This window comes from Lepidochelys kempii, chromosome 5 (assembly GCF_965140265.1).
Source record: "Lepidochelys kempii isolate rLepKem1 chromosome 5, rLepKem1.hap2, whole genome shotgun sequence".
Classification (NCBI taxonomy): Eukaryota; Metazoa; Chordata; order Testudines; family Cheloniidae; genus Lepidochelys; species Lepidochelys kempii.
In genome coordinates this window covers 70,978,863-71,004,268 of record NC_133260.1, presented here as the reverse complement: position 1 = coordinate 71,004,268, position 25,406 = coordinate 70,978,863, and the positions used below count along the sequence as shown (strand labels likewise).

The 25,406-nt window shown below is 37.7% G+C and overlaps 1 protein-coding gene across 1 annotated transcript in view; it reads right to left on the bottom strand.

Moving 5' to 3' along the window:
• WDR36 (WD repeat domain 36) overlaps positions 1-25,406 on the bottom strand; it is a 51,736-nt gene that overhangs the window by 5,301 nt on the left and 21,029 nt on the right. The window contains exons 10-21 of the mRNA XM_073344678.1: positions 24,646-24,711; positions 21,144-21,227; positions 17,485-17,639; positions 14,050-14,164; positions 12,503-12,668; positions 12,107-12,215; positions 11,078-11,157; positions 5,981-6,088; positions 4,349-4,446; positions 3,243-3,385; positions 2,460-2,579; positions 2,061-2,142 (exon numbers count right to left, since the gene is read on the bottom strand). Of these exons, the coding sequence (XP_073200779.1) occupies positions 2,061-2,142; positions 2,460-2,579; positions 3,243-3,385; positions 4,349-4,446; positions 5,981-6,088; positions 11,078-11,157; positions 12,107-12,215; positions 12,503-12,668; positions 14,050-14,164; positions 17,485-17,639; positions 21,144-21,227; positions 24,646-24,711 (1,326 nt within the window). The remainder of the gene's footprint in view (positions 1-2,060; positions 2,143-2,459; positions 2,580-3,242; positions 3,386-4,348; positions 4,447-5,980; positions 6,089-11,077; positions 11,158-12,106; positions 12,216-12,502; positions 12,669-14,049; positions 14,165-17,484; positions 17,640-21,143; positions 21,228-24,645; positions 24,712-25,406) is intronic.

Sequence of the window (25,406 nt, the reverse complement as noted above, 5' to 3'; positions counted from 1 at the left end):
AAAAGGTTTTACACTTGTCTATACAGCAGCTTTGAAAAGATTCAGTATAGTGCTGTGTACTGAGATACTAAATGCACTGTATGAAATGTATACCAGTTCTTGTATACAAAATAGGATCTAAAAGGTACCTAATTTTATCAATCTATCACCAACTAGCACTATGGCAGGGAACGTTAAATCAAAAAGTATCAGTCACCAAATGATAGAATATGCTACGTAAAACGTACCTACTAACACCAGAGGAAGGGAGAAAAGATGGATAAATCTTGAGTCTACTAATTCTGATAGTTCCTTTAAACTAAAATCCTCAATTTTCTTAAAGCAGTAAGAAATAACCAGGCTGGGCGATAATGACCTTGGTAGAGGGGTGTGAGGAAATAGCCTTCTCCAAATCACTCCCATCCCCACCACCCAGTTGCACTGAGTCTGATTCCGTAGTCACTCCATACACAGAATTTCCTTTGAAATCTATGGAAATTCCACAAGCAAAGTGGCTGGAGGATCAAGCTCACTACTTGGCTGGAAACAGTTTTCTGTAGAAAATGGCTGACAGGACAGCAGCACCTCCATTTTTATACTGACAACTTTATCATTGCAACAGAACAATACAAACATATGGTAGTGAAAATTAAGTTTGCAGACTATTTCAGAATGCAGCAAAATGGCACAGACTAAAAACGTGACAATTTCTTCATGCTTGTGATTTACTCTAGAACTTGATGTTGAGTTCTTTTTGCTGAACTTGGTCCTAAAACGTGCAGTTTGTTCTTAAAAAAATGAGAAGGATTTCTTTTGTTTTACTCTCCCACAATTCAAACTACTGAAAATTTTTCAATCAAACTTAAAAAAATAGCTTAGGACAGACAAAGCATGAAAAATAATCCAAAATGTGAAAGCTGAGTGCATGTGAAAACAGGAGAAATTGTTACAATGGAAACCGCTCTGCAACCCTACCAAGGACTGCCTTACTTTAATTGCCAGTGTATGTTGTCTGCAAAATTTCATTTATACCCAATGTTAAATCTGAAATACATTCCTCCTTCGTTTGAGCGTGACAGAATAAGCTGGCTCACTTCAGAAACCTTATTTGAAGGGTCTAAGAAGCAGCAGAAGAAATCTTAGTAAAGCTGGCTTACAAACAAGTCTCCAGTGACAACCTACTGATGTTCAAGTTCTGCTCTTTTTAATTAACAGTTGCTTCTAAAATCCTATTTTAAAGTGGCTCTGCAGAGGCACCATTTAAACAAGCAAATGAATCCACCAAGTATATGCATCTCTACAGATGATTCAAAGCATTTCAATTTCAAAATGCACCAACTAAGCGTTAAGTTACCCAAAAGATTATTTTTATAACCAATTATTTCTGTTAAAGCCTTATGTTTAAATTATCAGGAAGAGATCACAAGCCTTAAATTGTCTAAAATATGGTGAGCAGGCCATTCACAATAAAAGTTAATAAAAAGGTATTGCTAAGCCCTGGTCTACACAGGGGGTGGAGGGGGAATTGATCCAAATTACGCAACTTCAGCTACGTGAATAAGGTAGCTGAAGTCGACGTACTTAGACCTACTCACCGCGGTGTCTTCACTACGGTGAGTCGATGGCTGCTGCTCCCCTGTCAACTCTGCCTGCGCCTCTCGAGGTGCTGGAGTACAGGAGTTGACGGGAAAGCGCTCGGGGGGGGTCGATTTATCATGTCTAGACTAGATTTATCGCTGGATCGATCGCTGCCCACAGATCCGGTGGGCAGTGTAGACAAACCCTAAGATAGCTCTAGAGAATCACCATCTTAAAAGCATCAGATGTGCAGACATTACATTAAGCATTTACTGCCTGTCTCACAGACCAGTGTCAGGTCATCATAAGTTTCAAGGTACTGCAGCATATTATCTTTAAGAAGTCAGTCTCATTCTCTTATGTAGTGGTTATATTTTATTTATTTTTTAACTGTTTGCCTAGTGCCACTGTCTCTGCAAATATATGATAGACCTCTTTTCCATGACATACTAATACTTCATCAGAACTCAGACATTTATCCCAATATTAATAGTTTGACTTACACTCATTACTGCTCAAGGCTTCTTCAAGTTGAACGTAGAAATCAGATTTTTGTGCCAATACTCCGAGGTTTACTACCTTTGACTAAACAAAACAAAAAAAGGTCACACATCACTTGGAGCATATACCAATATACAATGTGTACTTTCACATCCTACGAAGGTATTTTTCATGGATAGAGCATATACCAATATACAATGTGTACTTTCACATCCTACGAAGGTATTTTTCATGGATAGGAAAAAACTTTTGAGGAATCGGGATATAAATTTGTTTTATATAACAGTTGGCGCTGAAAAACTGTTTTGACAAAATTTTATTCACAGGACTTTTAAAGTATGCCTGGGATATGCAGGGAAAAACATACAAAATATTCAAACTCTATTCAGTTTTATCTTTACCTGCTGTCCATCGTTTTCTTGCTTAGCAGCAGCATATCGTGGTATGAGACCAGGAACTGTTGGGATGAAAAATGGAGCTGATTTGGGAACTTTTGGTGGCTCTCTTGGTTTATTCTTTTTCTGTTTAGACATTTGAATTAAAATCATCAGGTTTATTATAAAAAAGTTTTTGATTTTACAGGTTTAAAAAAGATATCCTTATTGGGAAGATAATCAGGACTGTTAGAAAAATAAACACTTCTATATTTGGGAAATGTTTTATTGATTAAAGTTAGGAAGACTCTTAAGAGTACATCTACAAAACTGTCCCCGGCATTATGAAATGCATTACGTATTTTCCGAATGAAAAATCCTAAAATAATATTGAAGACAGAGGGATGGTCTTTTGGACCAGCTCTTCTATGCCTGATGCAGCACATGGGGGGCATGTAAAGCTGTCTTTATACCTCTTTTCATTCCCCTCTCTTCCAGGCACTGGTCTGGTGGCACAACGTACAGCAGATTCATAGGGGTGTTTAAACTGGTCTGACTGGAAAGTGCCCTCAAAACAGGCCAGTGTAGTGGCCATAGTGGCTGAGGTAGTGATACAAGAGTCCTTATGCAATTCCTGTACCATCCAGGGAGTCCCTCCACTCCAAAGGAGTCCTAAGGCAACTGGTTACGTCAGCTGTCTTGTCTTGTGCTACCAGAACTGTCCAAAGTAGGTGGGACAGGACCACAAGTTCTGGCCCAGAGGCCACAATAATAAAAGCTTTTCACGATGAGGTGTGCATGTAATATTACCTTGATAACATCAAGATTGAGGAGGTTTTTCCATCTTGATTCAGACAGTGCTGACAAGGTCACTAACTGCTCTTCCAATTGCGCTGGTGAATTATAATCAATCATTTCATTGCTTGTTTCTTCATCTCCTGTGATGTCCACATCTTTCAGAGACAAATTTCATTTATAAACACATGTAAACCAAAACAAGTTATATCAGCACTGATGTATGATGTTTACATGAAAATATATTTGAGTTCTAGAGATATTTTTAAATACTTTGTTGAAATATTAAATTTTATTTAATACAATGACAAACTATTATAGGTAATCTAGAATCAGGGAAACCTGAAAAGATTAAAAAAATTGTTCAGGTACCAGTCTGACCAAATTTAATTTGAGATCAGCTGCATTAGATCAAAATAAAGTTAAATTTGACAGTTTTTTCTAGTTTCTTGACTACTATTAAAATGTTGACAGGATGAACAAAAATATTAGACGCAAATATTTGATGTTACTAACTGTGTAATATATTAAACAACAAAAGTGATTGGCTAGCACAGTTACATGTGCCTTTCAGAGTAGCTGTTGATAATCCAAATATATATTATGGCAGCAAACTCATTTATGATCTCTGTGTGTGGAGAAGCAGACAGGGACAACCGAGAGAAGGGGAAGGGAAATGTTTACTGATTATGGGACTCTGCTGATAATCCTTAGACTCTATTCATCTACTGAAGTGTGTACAATATTTATAGAATTGCTCACACACAAATATGCATACAATTACATACATGAAAGGAAAGATGGTCTTATGATTAATGCACTGTAAGGAGATCTGGGTTCTGTCCCTATGTCTGCCTGAGTCTCCCTGTGTGACTGAGCAAGTCATGTGATCCAGAAGCAGGAACTAATTTTAGGGACTAAGGTTAGTGTGTTACATTTTAAAACAGTAATTTCCCCAGAGATGGTAGAAAAGAGTCCTTATTTTAATTATAAGCAAATTTTTCCTGTTACATTAATTTCTTTATGGTCAAAAATACTGAATTTACACTGAGAAAATTAAAAGTCTGCTATTTGAGGTTCATTACACAACTAGGAATAAGCCTCTTTCATCTCAGGATTACCTTGTGTAGGGCAAGTTCCAGGAAGCATTATTACAGAAGGCTCATAATCTGCTGAAAGTGGCCGTAAAGAAACAAGTGAATACAAGGAACGGTTGGACCTGAATAATCGAGACAGAGACACATTAAAAACATCATTTGACTTTTTTTCAAGACAAACATGTGGACAATTATTTTAAACTGTTTTTTAAACTTCTGATATTACTACAATATGACAAATCACTGACTTTCTTTCTCAAGATTAGATTCACTCATCTCTACAAAAACTAACAGAGAAAGTCTAAAACTTGGAAAAAGTTTTCTGTAAAATATTGGTACAAGTGAAAAATAACTTCCATGCTTTTAAAAATCATGCTGCAAAAGCACATTTCAAGACCAACAAGCCATCACTACAAATGGCATTATTTCTACTACTGTGTAAATTGCAGCACATCTTAAATTTCTCGTTCCCCAGAATGTGTGTTTATTATGTTGAGTGGAGGACAAGAGCTGGGATTTCTGGCTCTCAGTTACTGTGCAACTTCGCTTAATCTTTGCGGTTTCTCTCTAAAAAGGTAGACTTACCCACCAGTTTTTAGGCTTAATGTTTGTAAAGTGCTTTACATTTACACTGCTTGTACAACGATTTCCCAAATTATGATTATCATCATCATCAAATAGCAATTATTCCCTCAATTTCTATGACCAGCAGAAATGTGTATGAGGGAAGCTTGTGACAAATAAGGCCTAATCTATACTTAAAATGTTTTATTGGCATAGTCATGATGATTAAAATATATATTTTTTGCTAACCTAGCTATACTGACAAAAGCCCTAGTGTAGATACAGCTATACCTGCAAAATTAAGTCCATTTGAATGGTTTAGCTTAATTCACGCTGGGAAATGGTATAAGTTATACTCAACAAAAGGACCTTTTTGCTGGTGTATGCTGTCTCTGCACTAGGATAGTTTGCCAGTATTGATATATTGGCAGTTTTTAAAGTGATTTAATACAGGGAGGAAGTCTATCACCACCCCTATATCTGTGCAGCACTTCATATTGTTCCAACCCACCCAATCAATCCTGTCTCCCTAGTCCCTCCATCAATTCTGCTCTCGCATCTGTTCTGCCCCCCACAACCTCTCAACTGGTCCTCCGATAGCTCCTGCATTTCCATACCCTCCTCCTCCCAGGCTTGGTGGGCGATGGGTTGCAGCAGGGCCTCCTCTCTCCCTTCCCTGGGTGTTGCAAGGAAGGGAGGAAGAAGCAAAGGAGCCTTCCATTAGAGGGGACAGGGAAGGAGGGAGCGGAACCATCCTGAGCTACTGGGCTTTCTGCTCCTCTTTCTCCTTCTGAGACTAAGCAGTACTGAGGAGAAAATTTTAAAAAGGAAAATAATCAGCTGATTGTTAGGAAAAGTGTCTAGATCATGAGATATTTAATGGTAGAATTGTCCCTCTAAGAATGGAAGCCTTTTGAGAATTTTTAACTGGAGAAGACAAAATAATGGAGAATATACTTAAAGGAACAATTCTTAATTTGCAGTAGAAGGATAGGGTAATTCAAGAGGCCTTTTTCCCATCTCCAATTTCCATAATTCTGTGCCCAAATAGGTATATTTCTGAATATTTATTAAAATGTATTATGTACTCACCATAGATAAATTCCAAGATCATCTACATGTGATGAAGCTAGATAGTCTCCAGTAGGAGACATAGAAATGCTGATAGCTGCTGAGTCTAACAAAAAACAGTCTATGAGGCTATGGGGAAAAAAGGAAAGAAAAAAGAACAACCCACACAAACAGGATTATATACAGGACAATGAATTCATTTTCTTAACATTTTATTATGAAAACATATGTGATTTTCACATTTGCACTCAGATTATGGAAGCATACAGACAAACTAGATTTTTTCAAATAATCCAATAAACTGTGTGTATTTTAGCAGGTGGATGACACTAAAACCACTTATTAATCTTTATTACTTTAAGTCACCTCTTTTTTGAGGCAGTATAATAAAGTTAAGTGCCCCCTACACACAGTTTTACATATTTTGTGGAAGTCAAGAATCCATTTCTCCACAGCCAATTCCACAGTTTTACTACTAAATTGGTTTTTAGGGGCAAGAAAGTACATTTTATATTGTCAGTTACATCTAAATAGACACACCGTTTTTGGGCTCTCATCTTGTTTTCACTTCCCCCTGCTCCCACCAATGGGCTGCCACTGATTGCTAGCTTGTGCTACCTTATGTGGCATAAAAACACTGTTAGCATCTCCCAGCTAAACATTAAAATCAGCATGGCATCCTCAACTGTACTTGGATTCTCTCATTTTTCTCCCATCATAACTTGTGGAGAGGAAAATTCAATGTTTTGTTTTTTTGTAATAGATTTAAAAAAATTGGATTTTGTATTTTTTAAAAACCTCAACTACAACTGTTATTTTGACAACAATGAAGAGGAAAATAGAAATAAACTAAATAGGCAATATCCAGTTTAATTTAACAGCCCATCACCTCATAATAAACTCATTATACAGTTTTAACTGGTCACACAAGCACATGTCTCCCAAGACAAATATTTTTTATCCTACCTAAGTTACACTGTTAGAGCCTGATCATGTGTATACACCACTTTCCACAACCTCTCCTGAAATTCAAAATCTGCACAGTATGGCAAGAAGCTCCTTGCTAAGCAAGGAATTTGAAGTTATTTTAATGAGCATTTCTTCATATGCACTTTCAAATAAAAAAAAAACAAACTCTTTATTCCAGGGGTTCTCAAACTGGGGGTCAGCCCCCACCTCAGACCCTGCTCTGCATCCAGCATTTATAACGGTGTTAAATATATTAAAACGTGTTTTAAATTTATAAGGGGGGGGGGTCACACTCAGGCTTGCTATGTGAAAGGGGTCACCAGTACAAAAGTTTGAGAATCACTGCTTTATTCTATATGGTGTAGGAGAGACAGTGCTTAGTAAATGAATCAGTGTTGTAGTGAACAAATCCGCACAGCCTTCCCTACCCGGCCGTCGATACAGTTTCGCAACCCCAATGTGGTCCTCAGGCCAAAAAGTTTGCCCATCCCTGTATTAGCAGGAAAGTTGTAAGCAAGACATGACAACTCATTCTTTCACCCAATCTGTGTTTATAAGGCTTCAATTAGAATATTGTGCCCGGTTCTGGGTGCCATATTTCAGGAAAGATGTGGACAAATTGGAGAAAATCCAGAAGAGAGCAAAAAGAATGATTAAATGTCTAGAAACCATGACCTATGAGAAAAGATGGGAGGGGAAAAAAAAAGGGAGGGGGGGGTTTAGTCTGGAGAAGGGAAGACTGTGGGAGACAGTATAATAGTTTTCAAGTGTATAAAAGGTTGTTACAAAAGGAGGAGGATGAAACATTGTTCTCCTTAATGTCTGGGACAGGACAAGAAGCAATGAGCTTAAATTGCAAGGGAGGTTTAAGTTGGATATTAAGAAAAAACTTCCTGTCAGGATAGTTAAGCACCGAAAAAAATTGGCCTAGGGAGGCTGTGGAATTTCTGTCACTGGAGGTTTTTAAGAACAGGTTAGACCAGTGGTTCTCAACTAGGGTTATGCATACCATTGGGGGTACACAGAAGTCTTCCGGGGATACATCAACTTATCTAGATATTTGCCTAGTTTTACAACAGGCTACATACAAAGCACTAGCGAAGTCAGTACAAACTAAAATTTCATACAACTTGTTTATACTAATCTATATACTATACACTGAAATGTACACACAATATTTTTAGTCCTATTTATTTATTATACAGTAAAAATGAGAAAGTCAGCAACTTTTCAGTAATAGTGTGTTGTGACGCTTTTATATTTTCATGTCTGATTTTGTAAGCAAGTAGTTTTTAAGTGACGTGAAATTTGGGGTACGGAAGACAAAAATCACACTCCTGAAAGGGGTACAGTAGTCTGGACAGATTGAGAGCCACTGGGTTAAACAAACACCTGTCAGGAATGGTCTGGTTATTACTTAGTCCTGCCTTAAGTGCAGAAGACTGAACTAGGTGACTTATTGAAGTCCCTTACAGTCCTACACTTCTGAGAGTCTAGAACATGCTTGTATTGTGAGAGGAAAGAGCCGAAAGGGAAGGGACAAGAGTGGGTACAAGGGAGATCAGGAGACGTGATGGGGTCACTGAGGTGAGTGGAGGGAATCTTCTCCATCTATGACAACGGAGAAAGATGAGAGTAGTTGTAGAAGAAATCAGAGAGCTCCTGGGTGGAGAGAGAAGTGGGCATATGAGGAGCAGAGGGTTTGAGCAGTGAGCCAAAAGGTAACAAAAACGCACCTGGGACCGTGGGTGTGAGGTTTAATTAAGTTGTGGTAGTAGAGTTGTTTAGCAAGGAAGATGGGAGAACTGAAAGAGGAGAAAACAAATCTGTAATGGAGGAAGTCAGCCAGGTCATGGGATTTCCAACAGAGCAGCCCAGCAGCACAAGAGCAGAAGCATAGCAGTGAATGTGGGGAGAAGAGCAAAAGAAGCCCTGCAGATGCCTGTATAAACACACTGTCTCTTGCAAGGAGAGAATCCATAAGCACTCAAAAAGGAAACGTAAGTATGGTGAGTTAGGCTGGGAGGGGCAGAAGGATGTGTTAGCGCATACTGAGATCACTAGGAAAAAGTTCAATGCTAGAGAGAGTTAAAAAAATAACCCAGATTAATGTTAATTTACATGTCCTGTACTCTTAATTTGTCTATCCAAGCTACGCTGAGTAAGAAGAGAAATTTGCATACAGTTACATCAACTAAAATTTTCTTGTCTGGAATAGCTTTTGCACAAATTACACTTCCTAACTTGCATGCAAAAGCTACGTAACTAATTACATACAATTAGTCACAGATGGATCATCAATTTCTGTGAAATTTAAGGAAACCATTTAAACATCATTCAGATTACAATAGAATTTATACACAACGTACTCAATGAGTGGACAGCAGAGTGCACACTAAACATGGATGTATCATAACTTGTAAAAGATTGATGTTTTTGAATCAAATTAAATCTGATTTTTCTTAAGTAGAGCTTCAAAGTTAGCAATTGTTTTTGTATGTGTAAAATAGCTCCTATCTAAACTCTTCCATTTATTAATTCCTAACCATACTAAGGGAAAGTAAGATCTGCAGCTGAATTTTTAATGAGCATCATTGCTCTATTTCAGTATTTTCCTCTGCCTATACAAGAGCAAAACCATCTCTCTAAATTCCAAGCAAGATAAATTACCCTAATTTTTTTTCAGACAGAATATGTAATGTACTTACTTAAATTCCATATCAACAAGAATTTTGCTAGAGTTATTTTGTTGTCTTCTTATCTCCAATATATATTATAAAATATAATAGCATCTATGTACTACAGCGACAGATGCAAATGTTAAACAAGCTAAACCCTCAAGGCAAGTGCAGTGATGGTCTTAGATTGCCTTTAAAAACTTTATCATATACTTTTCCAAGTCATTTCTTTAATAAGAAATGAAATCAACATTAAGAATCTATAATAGCTTTGAGGAGAGAAGCTCTAAATTTAATTCATCTATTAACCTTTTGGTCTCTAACTTGAGGCATGATTTTCAACAATCTATTGACCAATCTTTCTATGATACAACTCACATCATGTACTTTAAATGAAAGACTTCATAAGGTAAGTAATTTTCAGTTAATACTGTCATAGCAACAAAACAAGGCAAACCTTTGAGCAATTGGGACCCAGCTGCAGTCAGAGAAGCCTAGCCTTTAGGCTTCTTTAACTTACACTAAGGGCACATCTACACAGCAAAGAAAAACTTGTGGCTGGCCCAACTTGGGCTCGAGGGGCTTGCGACATGGGGTTGTTTCATTGCCATGTACACTTCAGACTCGGGCTGCAGCCTGCGCTCTGGGACCCTGCGGGGTGGGAGGGTTCCAGAGCTTGGGCTGCAGCCCACGGCCAGAAGTCTACACAGCAATGAAACAGCCCCACAGTCTGAGCCCCATGAGCCCGAGTCAGGCCAGCCATGGGTTTTTCTTTGCTGTGTAGACATGCTTTAAGGTATCAACCCAGATCAGGAAAGCACAAAGGGGGTCTGAAGTCACCTTTGGGCCTATCTTTCCCATCTCCTGAATTATACTGTGTACTTCTCAGCCAAAACTGAACAGCCAGGGCAGAATATTCACTTTTGAGCAGAGGAGAAATTTTCAGGAAGTTTATAAGCAAGTAGAAATGGAAAACTAAAGTTGATTTGCAATCTTAACGTAGTGTTTGATACTACAGACATGATAACACAGTCATTTTATGCTTTTGAATTTACAAAGTGTTTTGCATTGACATGAAGCACCATTCAGGAAAGCAGAACATAAGGTTATATGGTTTTATTATCAAAGTAAAATTGACCTAACTTTTTCAATTGTACATGTGCTTGAAAGTAAAAAAAACAAAGAGTCCTATTGTTCACAATTTCACTGTCAGGCTTCAAACACTGCCTATACTATACTAATATAATTTACTATAAATTCCCATTTACAAGAGCTTCATAAAATGGCTATAAAAATTATTAATACCAGACAAAACAAGTCAGTTTCAAATACTAATTTTCAACAAATATCAACTTTTTGATTAGTGTAGGTTTATGGGAAATAGTCAACGCACCAAGTCTTTTTTGTGGTTTAATGCATGGAATTCATATGCACGTAAGAGCTCTCTGCTACAGTACTTAAATTGACTTACCATCCAGATGGGAGGTCCCAAGTCTTAATGGTGCAATCCATTGATGCAGTTATTAGCCAACGGCCATCAGGACTGAAAGCCTATAATAATAATATATCCAAATGAGTATTTTAGAGCATACACATCCTGCTTTAGTTCATAAGAGATAGCTGATGGTTTCATCCCAGTCCAAGCAGACATTTGTCCACACAACAAAATTGATAGTCTCTGATTATAGGAGACCTAAGGCTAGAAAAGCCAGGGTGTAGCAGGATACTGTATAAGTGCAGTGACCCATATTATGTTTGTAGGCCCTCACTTTTGTGCACACAGACAGATATTCACCACAAAACGTGAAAGAAAAATAAAAACAAAAGACATCAACATCAGAGATGTACTCATCTCTTGGTATTTGGAATAAATTAGTAACTGAATACAAATCCTGACAGCATTCTGAAAACATATCTAATTCACATCAGCAGGTCACTCTTATGTGCTGTATAATAAACACATATAGCTATGTAATGATTGATGCTTAAAACTACTGTTTATACTTCTGGTTTGTAAGGAATCTCTTGTGCCAATACAGACTTTGAAGAGATGGATAGCTTCCCAGTTGCTGCCCTCAACACCACCACTGTGACCTCAAATATCTGTTACGTTACTTCTAAATTTTCATTTGATTAAGAACAAAAAAAATAAGGTTTCACACACATTCATTCTTTAAACTGTCTGTCCTTTGGTAATAAAATTCCAAATCTGTACTGGTGAGCTAAAATTTCTATATTTACTATTTGAACATTGAGCATCTGAATCAAAAAACTATATTAATTCTTAAGAGGACATATACACATGTATGGTTGAGGTTTCCAAAGGGGTAACCCTGAATTTTTTGGCTTCTGCAGCTGAACACAACAAGAAAGGATCCAACTTAAACGCACATTTATATTTTATTATTTGTTATATACAGAAAACAAACCTATCACCCTCAAATTGAATTAACTTTTGTTGCAGATCATGTGCAGGCAAATATGTACAGTATATAGTCACCATGTCGTTAATCTGGCTGTGGTGTCCTGAGAAGTTCCTGACAATCCTTCTTGTTTCTATATCCAAAATGCTAATGCCAAAGTCATCTGAGGCAATTCCCAGAATGCCACTGGAAAGAATTAGTAGTATATATTAGCAGTTAATATTCAGAGATAAAACAGACAAGAATATCCTAATATTACCTGACAAAATTTTATGTTCTACTGAAATTTCCTAAGCAAGATAAGTTTCCATTTCTTCTGCAATATAAAAAGCTCCTTGCAGGACAAATAGTCATTTCTAGCTTAAAATGTTAGGAAATGAAAGACTTTTGTCATGAACTTTTATTAGAGGCTTGGACTTTAAGGCTACAACAAAACAACCAAAGCTGTAGTTGAAAAAGTTTTAGATTCTCACCTGTCTCTGTGAAGCAGCATTGCACTTGGAGAAGAAGAGAGATTAGCAGAGTAAACTAGGTCCATGGTCTTGAACTTCCAGAATTTAATTAATCCTTCACTTCCAGCTGTGATTGTCAACTGGTTTAATCCATCCACTGCTACCCCTCTAATGGGACCTTCATGTGCTTTAATCCAAAAGAAAAAAATAAATTACATTTCAGGGCTTTACACCAATCTTAGGTACCTATATAGTGCCAATTACTGGTGCATCTAAGTCCTTTCGGAGCGAAGGACAGATATTTAAATAAGAGGAAGGTATCGGACAAACAATAGTAAAGCCCCCTGACAACTATTACTTGAATATTATAGGTTTATATACTTAATCAGGACTTTCCATCTGTACACAGGCCAATTCTGTTTGATTAAGGTACCTATAACTAAGCATTAGTGTGACATAGTGAGATATACAAAAAATATATGCTATGAACAAGATTAAGATGGCAATTCAAAATGTTTTAACTGAACAATTTTTCATGTTGTTGACACAAAGCAGAATATTAGTCTTCATTATTTGCTTGAAAATCATGATTCTGAATTTGCAATTTTGGTTTTCTGAATTGCTTTTAATTACTTTACCTTCCTATTCTGCCACTAATAGGACACTGAAATTTTGAGACATTGAATTATATATATTCCTGATGTAGGTTTTCCTGTTATGAAAATTGGTAAATCCACATATAAGTATAGAATATATGGCAATAATCAGCAAACAAATAATATAAGCAGGAAGGCACTAAGACTTCATTAACTTTTAGAGAGGAAAAGCCTTAAAAGGCTGGCAGCTTTTCTATCCCCAATGTAGAACTTCAAGTATTACCAAAAAACATTTAAACTGTCTTGCGTCGCTCTTGGGGTACAGAGAAACCACTGGTTAACTCATTCCCCAGCCTCCACTAACATCTTACTTAAAACTAGATGCCAAAGTTGAAGGGCCCCAAATCTAGCCTAAAAGTAACTTGCTCCAACCGTAACATCTCATTTAACATGTCTGTTCTGTATTTGGATCAGAAGTCAGTTGTCTGAAACAAGGGTGCAACACAACTAGAGTCACAACTTTTCAAGAGAGCAATTCAACAGCAAACCCAAAGAACTGGGCTAGGTTACAATCTGCACGCATGCATGCTATCCCTACATTCTCTTTGGAGCAGGGAGCATACTGACATGTACAAGAATTTGGCGTTCTGCTAGGGAAGTAGAACAGAGCAGGTCATGAGGGATATGATGTGCATAGCCACAAGCCTAATCAAAGCCATCATTTTATACCCAACACATTTGATAACCAACAAGTTTATGTTACTTAAAATTAAATAGATGCCAACTCCACAACTATCCACAGTAGTGGAAGTGTTGTTGTCCCTCACCCAGAGAGAATAAAAGACAACTGTACAGTAATCTCAGCCACCTGTTGCTTCAATAGCAAGATTCCTGCATTCCACCCAGAAACAACAATAAAAGTATTTCGATTTGCAGCTAGTCTCTTAGGATGTAATTAAAAAAAAAATTCACCTTTTTCTTTTCCATAATGACCTCTATGAATGCCAGACTGCATGTTGTATACATCTACATGTCCTGTTGAAAGCCCAATTACAGCAAAGTTTCCACATGAAGTAATGTCAACTACCTTTGAAGGGAGGAAAAAAAAAAGAGAAAGGAACTTAAAACACATAGGTCATTAGCAAAGAAAAATAATATGTTTAATTGTAGATGTGCTTGTCTATATACAGCAATTACAAAGCATCTCATATTGAAAAAGGAAAATCTTAAAAATCTCTATATTACAATTTTCTTGTGGTTTTAAGATTAACATAAAAGATGGTTTACCTTCTCCCACACAGAAAGGAAAGCTATATTTGCTTTCTTGAGAGAAGTTATGATAAAAATGAGCACGTGGCAGAAAGAGTAAGCAATGAAGATGAGAGTACACAAATAAACAAGTTAGCGACATTCTCATAGACACCTCACTAATTGTAAACAACATTTACATCTTAATGCCTGTTATATGGTATGATCAATGTAACCTAAAAAAACCAAAATCTATATGATTAGCCCTCCATTGCACAAAAGGACATGCTAGGGAAGTTAACTTCGAAGTCTGCTGCCACCAGATTTTGGTGCTAGAAATGGAGAAACAGTATCTGAAAACAATCAACTACGATGCATGCAGAAAAGAGATGAGAGTTTACATTTTAGATTTTTCAACCCAGAACTTAAGAAGGAAGAGACATCACAAATAGGGGTCTGGATACACACACAATCCAATCTAATAGTTATACCCAGTGTATTTGGAGTTGTGAGCTCACCTACCGCCACCAAATTCAATAGAGTTAGCTAGCTATTTTCCTATAATGGGATAACTTGTAAGTTCCCTGATGCACCACTGATTACCCCCTTCAATATATACAGTAACTCCTCATTTAAAGTCGTCCCGGTTAAAGTTGTTACATTGCTGATCAATTAGGGAACATGTTCGTTTAAAGTTGTGCAATGCTCACTTCTAACGTTGTTTGGCAGCTGTCTGCTTTGTCCACTGCTTGCAGAAAGAGCAGCCCAGTGGAGCTAGCTGGTGGGGGGCTTGGAACCCGGGTGGACTGGCAACCCGCCCATCAGCTCTCCACTCCCCTAAGTTCCCTGTGCAGCAGCCTCCCAGCAGGTTATCAACTGACAGGCAGTTCAGCTGTCCCTCCCCACTCTGCCATGTGTTGCTCTTGCCCTCTGCCTTGGAGCTGCTCCCGCTGCTTGCTGTGCAGAGGTGATGGGGGGGGGGGAAAGGAGTGCTAATGCCAGGTGTCTCCCTACCCCCCTTACCCGCGCTTTGCTTCTGTACTTATCTCCACGGGAGGGGGACACGACAGGGCTCAGGACGGAGGGAGCTTGCTGGCAGCAGCTGCTGTCTCAATTTGCTAATCTATTTAAAAAGGCAATGTACTTAGAGTAGGGTCAGTATACTCAATGGGGCAATGCGCAACACTCTCTCTCTCTCACACATGTCTGTATCTCTCTGCCATGCTGTTTCCCCTCCCTCCATTCGTGCTGCCTTGTAGTGTGTGAGGGTACATTAACAATAATGTGTTAACCCTTGAGGGCTCAGCCGACTGCTAGTTCATCATTTAACAGTAAGGCATTCCCTGGGAAATATCCCACCTCTTCCACGCTCTGACTTCACCACCTCAACCAAGCTTCACAATCATTGCTGTGTACAGCATTAAACTGTTTAAAGCTTATTTTGTGTATATGTGAGAGTATATATGTATATAAAATAGCCTTTTATCTGGCGAAAATATTTCCCTGGAACCTAACCCCCCCCCCCCCATTTACACTAATTCTTATGGGGAAATTGGATTCGCTAAACATCATTTCGCTTAAAGTAGCCTTTTTCAGGAACGTAACTACAACGTTAAGCAAAGATTTATTGTACAAAGAATTCTCGTCTAAATTATCCATGTCTGAAGAAGCCTGATCTATCTGCTTAGCAATATATTTACTTATTAGGTTGGAAAAGATTTCACACTCATTTGTACTAAGCACTCTGTATTTTGGTTGCTATTCTTGCTGATAGAACTATTATATGCACTTACCTCAAACTACCATCAATTCCTGTTACCAAATGGAAAAGAACTAACTGTGGGCAGAGATTAGTGATATTGCATAAGAGAAAACAAAACAGAAAATAAAAAATTTATTCTGAACTAAGTTCAGGAAAGTCATTATAGAAAGAATAGCAGCAATCCCTATATTTAGGTTGCCTAACTCTTTCCATTATAAAGGATTAAGAACTTTTCTTTGAGAAGCCCTCACACTTCCATAGTTTGCAGCAGGCCTTTGAAATTCAGCAGAAATGAATGCCCTTAACTAGAGAAGTGTCTTTTCTTTGTCCCATGAAATTCCACTCAGATGTAGCCATGATAAATTGTTTTAAGAAAGAATCACCATTTTCCTTCTCTCACTTGGGTTCCTCAGGAAATTATTATTTTGGCAGGATGCCAAAATTTAACGGGAAGCTTCTAAGCCTGGTTTATGTTTCTACCCAAGTAGAAGCTACACTCCCCAACCAACACCCACCCACACTGGAACATCTGGGAGCTGCCAAAGTAGTGGGGGCAAGAGGAGTAAGGAAGGGGGTCCATGTCTACTCCCCAACCACACTTTTCTCTGGACCAGGCACACAACACAAGCCTCACTTTCCCTCCTCTGTGGGCATCATATGGGGCAGAATCTGCCCCAACTCCTATAGGCTTAGACTAGAGAGCACTGAGAAGGGCTCCCTCCACCCAGACTTAGTACATGTACTTATTCAGTACACAGGTTGGATATCAATGAGGCAGAATTAAGGCTACATGTGCAATCCTAAATCTGGCATTTCCCAACTTTTGAGTGCTTGACTTTGCGCCCTTAACATTCTTTTAATGTACTTTTTTTGCATGCAACTTAGAAATATACCGATCATTTTCAAAGGTGTTAATCTTGAGAAACTGTTGCTTAACATTACCCTTACAAAAGTGTCATGACAGTTTACAAGCCCAGGCACAAAATCTTCTCTCCCACCATAAACAAAGATGAAAGTGAGAGGAACAAAGGTACACAATGACTATTTAAATGTCTTTGAAGTAACTACAAATCTTCAAATAATTGGAGCTCATAAAACCAAACTTTGTTTTCCTCCCCCATGTATTTCTGATTCAGGAGATAATTTTAGATAACTTGGAGTTTCAAGATAAATAAGATTGAAATAGTTAGCATTTACTTTATTATTTTATTCACTTATAAAAAATTATTAACTCCAATGTAGATGATAAGTAGAATTTTACAAGGCTTATTTAGATCTTTACCAAATGGTTCTTGGTTTTAAGTATTCAGTTTCTGTGCAATTGGATAGCAAATTAGCAGCCATGCCACAATAGGGCATAGAAATAGAAATAAGATTACCCCAAAAATCACACTTACTGTTGCATATACATCAAGAGGCTTGTTTTTGCTGAATGCTTTTGGTTTCAGTTTATGGGCTCCCATGGAAGTTTTCTGGTAGTTCCAGGTTGTACAAGTTATATAACCTTGATGGCAAGCAATGATCCCATCCCAGTCATTCTGACGTGCTATCTCTGTAATACAATCCAAATTGTTACTCCAGAAACTGACATTCTGAAGTGAGAGAGATTCTTACATCACAATTTATAACATTAGTTCCAAAATCCGTTATGTAACAAAGCCATTGCAATTTTATATTTTCATTGACTAGTCAAAGGGCTACGGTAAAAAAAAAAAACAAAAAAACTAGAGTAAACATTGCTAAAAAAATATTTTAAAAATATTTGTGGAGATTTTAATAAACCTGAACCACATAAGGAAGCTACATTCTCACCACTAGGATATAAATTGCCACAATCTAGATTTGTGAGCATTCTGTTCACCAGGGTGCATACATTTAAAAAAATGTTATCAAAACATGTTTTACATTTAAAACGATTTATTACACAAAGGAAGTATCTGTTGTATTTAATTAATTTAACTGATTGTTTCTGATCACTACATCCTTCAAGATTTTAGAACTAGTAGATTTCAACCTCTCAGCTAGTTTTTATTCATACCTTTGAAAAGAAAAACAAAAAACAACCCAAGCTCTCTTGCTTTTTAAACTCCCAACTGGTTTCTTAATTTTGAATGAACCATTGAACTGAACTAGTTGAATAAACCGAAATGAAGAAAATATTCTCTTTTCACCTGCAGACAAGGTTACTGCTGTCAAAAACTGGTTAGCACTTGAACTAACTCTGGTTCCAGACACTTAGCAAATGACTTCCACCAGTTCAGTAGTTTGAATTTCTTTAAAACTTAGCAGCAAACATGTACTGCTTTATATTGTTTTTTGTATTTCAATCTAAATAATTAATAGATAAGAAGTTTGACAACCTATATTAAGGCCTATTTCAATTTAATTTTAAATGGGTCTATTTAAAAAAAAACAAAACCCAAAACCCTATATTTAAATTTAAAAAAAAATTTCAATTTTAATCTTTTAAATAGATTTGTATGCACATTGTTGTACCCTTTTACTAGGCTTAACTGAACAAATCAGTCTGCACAACATTGGACACTGAAATGAAAGAAAAGCAAAGTGAAATTCATGCTTCTGAAAACTGCTAGTTAAAGGCCCGGGAGATTGAAATCTACTGCAGAGCACTCTCCGATTGACTCCGGTACTCCACTGGGAGCAAGACTAAGGTGAGTCGACCCTGCTCGGAGTAGACATCGTAGTAAGTGACACTACGTCGACTCCAACTACGTTATTCACACTATGTCTACACTATTGCAGTAAGTCAACTTAAGTTACACTACTCCAGCTATGTAATGTACAAAACTGGAGGTACAAATTTCTATAATACATCCCCCATAAATGTTTAATATGATAGCGGTTTGCACTTTTTAATTTAACCAGCAATGTTTAAAAAAAAAATTTTTAACAACTCACTGGAGGATAAGATTTTCGTTTTGCCCACCAAGAAGGTAAGGGTGCATTGTCTGTAGGCATCTCGTCCCTATATTCTCTCAAAAACAAGATGTGAAAGTTCACCAATTTGATTTTATTATTAATTTTCTCTATTGCAGTAGCACCTACAGGCCCCAACTGAGATCAAAGCCCCACTGCGAAAGATGCTCTACAAAACACATAGTATGAGGTCACCAATGTCCCAAAGAGCTTATAATCGTTATCCAATACATATATGTTGGGCATAGCATACACCACATTAATAGGTATTATGTGCATGGTATTAATAAAATATGCATGATATGTATTGGTGTTGGGAAGTTATGTTAGCTGAGTGTATTATGCTCTTCCCACAATTCTGTTCACGCATGTCAAGCACCCCACAACACTTTGCAAAGCTGAAGTCAGCTTTGGCATTAGAAAAATAGGAAACCTGTCTAAGCAAAAATGCATGAATACTTTGTACCAAATTCAGTTAGGAAGTAGGTACAGCGGTGTGGATAAAAATAGATTTAAAAAATTAAAATTCCAATTTTATTTTAAAAACACACAAGTTCTTTTTTTTTTTAAATAGACCTATTTAAAATTAAATTGAAATTAACAACCTATATTAAGGCCTAAATTTAACACTTGGAATGTAGTATTCAAAACGAAATAAAGGCAAGTGTAAGAGGAACGAAGGACAACGTTAGCACAAACTAATAGGTTAAACTTAGAGTTTAAGTGATGTATAAAAAGTTTTGTAACTTGTCAAATCATACTATAAATACTACTAGCTGAAATGCTACCTTTGAAGCACACCTTTTGCGTAAGGGGAACACGCTGCAAAAATCTGTTTCCTGGAAGGAGGGTCTCCTTTTTGTATTGTACTGCTTTGTCTCAAACAATAAATTTGGCTAAGTTCAGTTATTTAGTCTCGAACATTTTAAAAAATGAACCGCAAGTATAGTCAAACAATATAACCTAAATAGACAAGAAAAATGCACAGGAAGGGAAACTGAAGTATAGAGATGTGGAGTGATTTGCCCACGGTCACACAGTAGGTCAACAGCCACGCTAGGAATAGATCTTAGGTCTCTTGGCTCCCACTCCAGTAACTTTACCGATTAGAGCACATTCTACATCAGATGAATTTTAAATATTTTAATACTCTTGAAAGACCTTCACCCGTGGCCAACTAGGTCAACAAGTTTAAGGAACTTAAGGACATTGAATATAGCACTATGATAGCAATTACAAAAACAATGGGTAACAATTACTACTGAAAGAGCCAAACCAGGAGTGTGTGTTATGCAATATATGAACAACCAAAATGTAAGCTTTAAAATTACACAAATTATAATTGAACATTGTCTTTTTACAATATGTAGGCTATTTATGTGTTGACATTGTTAAAATGCAATTGCAACTACAATTGCTTTTGCTTCTGGTGCAAGAGGATGAGTTATTGGGGCCTTACTCTTAAGGAGAAAATCCTTTTAATGTATTAACATGACAAAAAAAAATCCAGTCTGAGAATCATCATATTGTAGGCACTATCAAAAAATACTGAAATATTTCTCTGCATATGTTCATCTACATACAATTTTACTGACAATGCAGGATACACACATTAGTAACAGTAAGATAATTTAACTATGCCATGAACACGTGTTAATCACAAATAGCTATTTCCTTACACTAGGAATTTCTCCCAGCTGGTCCCCCTGACTGCTAGTCCTACAAATTCAGTCGGGAGAATATAAAGAAAGTTAAGGGGTTTCTGACTTGTGTATCAGCAACAATAAAGATTCTCCAATCAAAATTTAGTTAACTCCGATGATGCATGAGCCAGAGTAAAATCCAGTTCATTCTTAGACATCTGTATTGAGTCTGTAGCTCTATTGAGAGTACTCAGAAGGCACAATTTATATAAAAATGCCACCTTGTTACCCAGCTAGTCACCGTTCAGTATTTGAAGAGCTGTACCAATTTAATATATCTCCTCAAAAAGATTAATTTGGGTTTCTGATAAATTAGTAAATTTTTGAATAAGTTACAAAAATGTAAAATTGAAGAAGCAGGTTCCTGTGAGCAGAGGAACGACTCTCTCCTACATATGACATAAAATATTACCTACCTGTTGCAAATGCAGTAATAGGTGGAAGGGCCATTGTATCATACTGAAGACCTTTCCTTTTTGATTTCTTTTTGTTTATGGAACCTTTAAAAAACCAGAAAAATGTCAGCAACTCTCAGTCAGTTAAAAATATATGCAGCCACAAACTTTCCTTAAGGTATAAACAATCTACTAAATGTAAAGTTCACAGCAAAAATATAGAATACATTAATTTTTTGTTTAAAAAACTTATTTCTAAAATGTACAAATTGAAACTTTTAACATTAAAGTCATAATGGGCAAAACTCATAGCACTGCTTATAAAGTTGCCCAGCACTTCCCACTATAAAGACCTTGTTTTCAATTGCTTAAATTTTGCCACACTAACTGCTCAGAGTAAGATTTTTCATGCTGAATGTCTGCCTCTGGTGGAACTGTTTGGGAAAGTTTCAGCACAAACCATTCAGCCATTTCTGAGATTGAGATTACAGAAACAAATCGTTTTGCCCATGTTAAAAAATTCCTCCAATCATTTTTCTGAGACGCTCCAGTTCCTCCATGCTTTGGAGCCATGACTTGAAATTTAGCATGCAGGGGGGCTGTTGCACTCGTGTCCAGGACACAGTCTCATGCTCTGGATGCCCCTGGACCTCTGGTTGCTAGAAGCTGGGACTGGATGACAGGGTATGGATCACTCAAATTGCCCTGTTCTGTTCATTTTCACTGAAGTGTCTGGCACTAGCCACTGTTGAAAGGCAGGATATTGGGCTAGATGGACCATTGGCCATACTGGGTCAGACCATTCTTATGTTTGGGATGCGCCTTTTGCTGTTCCTGGTAAAATCTCACTAAATTTGGCCAAGTTATAAAGCCTTTGAAAAAAAAACAGTTCACACATTGTCAGTAGCAACTTCTAAGAGTTTGGCAGCTAAACTCTCAGAAGAGAGAGTCTGTATTGGGCTGAAGCAGGACTTTTCCTCAACTGCTCCTTTCAGCAGCCAGAAGCTGCTGTGGCAGCTCTCCTGTGCTCTTGATGATCTCCCTGATGGAGCCCACAAACAGCATGAAGTAGCAGCCCAACTCCACTGCAGAGGGAACAAGAGCTGGACTAGTGGTGAGGACAGATGAAGTAGATTAGGACAAGGAGTTGTCAGGGGATGGGGGGTCGGGGGGGGGGGGGGGGAGAAGAAGGGAGAAAGGGAAAGAACTGGAACTGGGAGCCAGGGAGAGGTGAGTGGTCAGGCTTCCTGGGGGACCGGGGACAAAAGGCTCTCTACTACTGCACTCTCCACTCCAGAACCTGGAACTGAATGCAAGATTCACAAGCCTCTATATTCCTCTCTGTCAGCAAATCTCTGAAACCCACTGGCAAAGTGTGCATCAAACCCCTTAGTAATGGTAGACCAGCCAATATAATCAATTACTCCATTCATTCAGGTGGCAGGTCTGTGCTGTGGATCTAAAGGTCCAAATCCTGTTGATGAATCATGCAGGGATCAGTATGATTTCATGTGTTAGCATTTCTACTTTTTTCTAGTTTGCTTTTTAAAAAGCCAGGCGATTACATGCAAAAAAACTACATTAAAACACTATAAAAGGTTGCAGAGTCAAGCACTGGAAAGTTAGGAAATAATTCAACATCTGTGTGCATATGCATTAGGATACAGCCTTTAATGACATGATCACATACTATTGTCATTCAGTGCACCAGATAGATAGTGCTCTGGCAATGAATCAGGTTTGTGTAGTGAATGAAGATGTGTTCTGTAGCATTCCCGTACTCTTTGTTGCAGTGGCTGTCGTTGGAAGGTGTGCAGTAAAGGAGGCAGGAGACTTCAGGAAAAGAAAGGACAGTCTCATAATGAAGGCAGTTGAATGCTTCCTTGGAAAAAAACTGATTCTATCCCAGCCTCTGTCAGAGTCTGTATCATGCGGCACAAGCCACATAAACCCAACTTTTCACAGGTGGTCACTAACTATGTATTCCTCATGTGTTCCTGGGAGTCTGACTTGAGACCCTTGAACTCAGCACACACAGCTGTTACTGAAGTCAATGGGAACTGAGCTTTAAATACATATTTCTATAAAATGCTACGTGTGCTGAAATATCTCGCCTAGGAATTTCAAAATTAGTGAATGCTTTTAATCTCACTATCTCTGTGCCTCAGTTCCTCATCTGTAAGGGAATAATGCCACCCCCTCACCTCCCACGGGAACTATGACAATTAATTCATGTTTATGAAACACTCAGATACTAGAGGGATGAGCACCACAGAAAAGCCTACAATGAAATTAACACTTCTGTCTTCAGAGCAGGGTTTGAATAGTGTGCAGTAAATAAGGCCAAAGGCCACAAATTCAATGAGAAAACAAAATATGGAATAGAAGCTCATTCAGTAAGCACCATCCATTCTGTGCATTTAATGAGGCAGAGGTACTGTGGAGAAATATAGCATGTAATACTAGAAAAGGGGACCAAGCAAACATTACACAGGCAAGTTTAATTCCCGCATTTCCTAATTTTTGAGTGCTTGACTCTGCAACTAACTCTTCTTAAATGCCATTTCTGTGTGGTGGGTACCTTCGATCTTTTCAGAAATGTTATATACTATTTTTACATTGGAGTAGGAAATCAACTCTTTTGTGTTAATCACTAGATTGTGAGTCAAGAAATCTGAAGTTCCTGTGAGAGTTTAGCAAAGTCTTAATTGAATTTCAGTTCCTCTTAGGTAAAATTTGGATAATACTTCATGTTTCTCAGGATGGTGTAAGGCTTAACTTATTAATGTACTTAGATATCACAAGTATAACAAATTCCCCAGAAAACAAATTTATGACATCACCAGATGACCACTTTTACAATTATTTGTATCTATGCACATTTGTATCCCCATTATGTACTTTCAGTTAGTGGAAAAGCAAGTCCCTCAGATGCAGCAAAGGTTACTTTCAAGATTATTTTTGTTAAGAGGCTAAATAAGGAACACAGCATATTCCCAAAATGTAGTCCCACCAGTGGGGGGTGGAGGGGGAGGGGCGCAGGGGAATATGCTTGAAAGCCACCCAACCAGCTGCGAGATGCTGTTGGAAAGTGAGAAGAGGAAGTGGACAGCCAGATTTAAGAGATGCAATCTAAAGGGTGAGGGGGAAGAGAGAAATTTTAATATTAAATATGTAAAAAATTAAAATAGAAAAAATGCCTACTATTCTATACTCCACTAATACAAAATAATTCATATCACAAGAACCAGAAATTATTTCCCATGACATAGTTCTAAAAAAAGTCAGTCTTTAAATTAATTAGAATTATTTGCTGAAGTGTTTAACTATACTACCACACAAAGACACTTCAGTCACATGTACGGTATGTAAAATGTGCACTGAAGCTCACTGTGCCCTACAGGATATGCTTTGGTACTTGTAGAAATAAGAAAAACAAAGTCATCTCATTTTTCAAACTATATTTTTACATAATTAAAAAATGTTTTATTCCTTTCATTTGTACATTCATTGTACTACTTACCACGTCCTAAACTTTTATTGAACCTTTCGTGCACTGTGGAAAAAGACTGCAAGGTTCCATCCTGACCTGATGGAATATTAAGAAAAAGAAAAGTAAATACCTACCCATAACAATATCAGCTTATGCCCAAGTCACAAAAATCAAAAACAGACATTTGAACAATGATAAACCAGAATGCTACAGGAATGGTAAAGCAGTTTATGTCCAAATCTTGATACACAATAAACCCAGACAAAAACAAAATAACCTGGAGTTAGGGTTAGAAGCACAAATTTACAGGTACAAAACCCCCCAGAAATTTACAGTTATCCCAAAACAGGTGTTACAAACCCAGGAAATTAATAGAAGTTAACCTTTAAAGAAACCAAAACAGACTAAGGCATCAAAACACAATTAAGGTACACAAATCAACCAAACCAACTCGTGCCGGGAAGGGAATAAAAAGGAGCAGAGATGAGTGAAAGCAAGGCTGCATGGGGTTGGGACGGTACCTGGCAGGGGATGGGCATTACAGGAGAAGACTCTTTCGGGAGCAGGGGAGCAAGTCAAATAAGTGGGGATTCAGTGGCAAATTTTGGGGTTGGGGAGACCAAGGGTGCACATGGGACTTAGGAAGGTTATGTGCAGGATAGCTTGTATTAAGAAAACCAGGATTGTATGACAGGAGTCTGGGGCAGGGAGCCCAGTCCCTCTGCACCAAGACGTAAGTGCTTGAAAGGTTCCTCACAGATCAATGATCTATATGAGCCCCAGACTTTAGA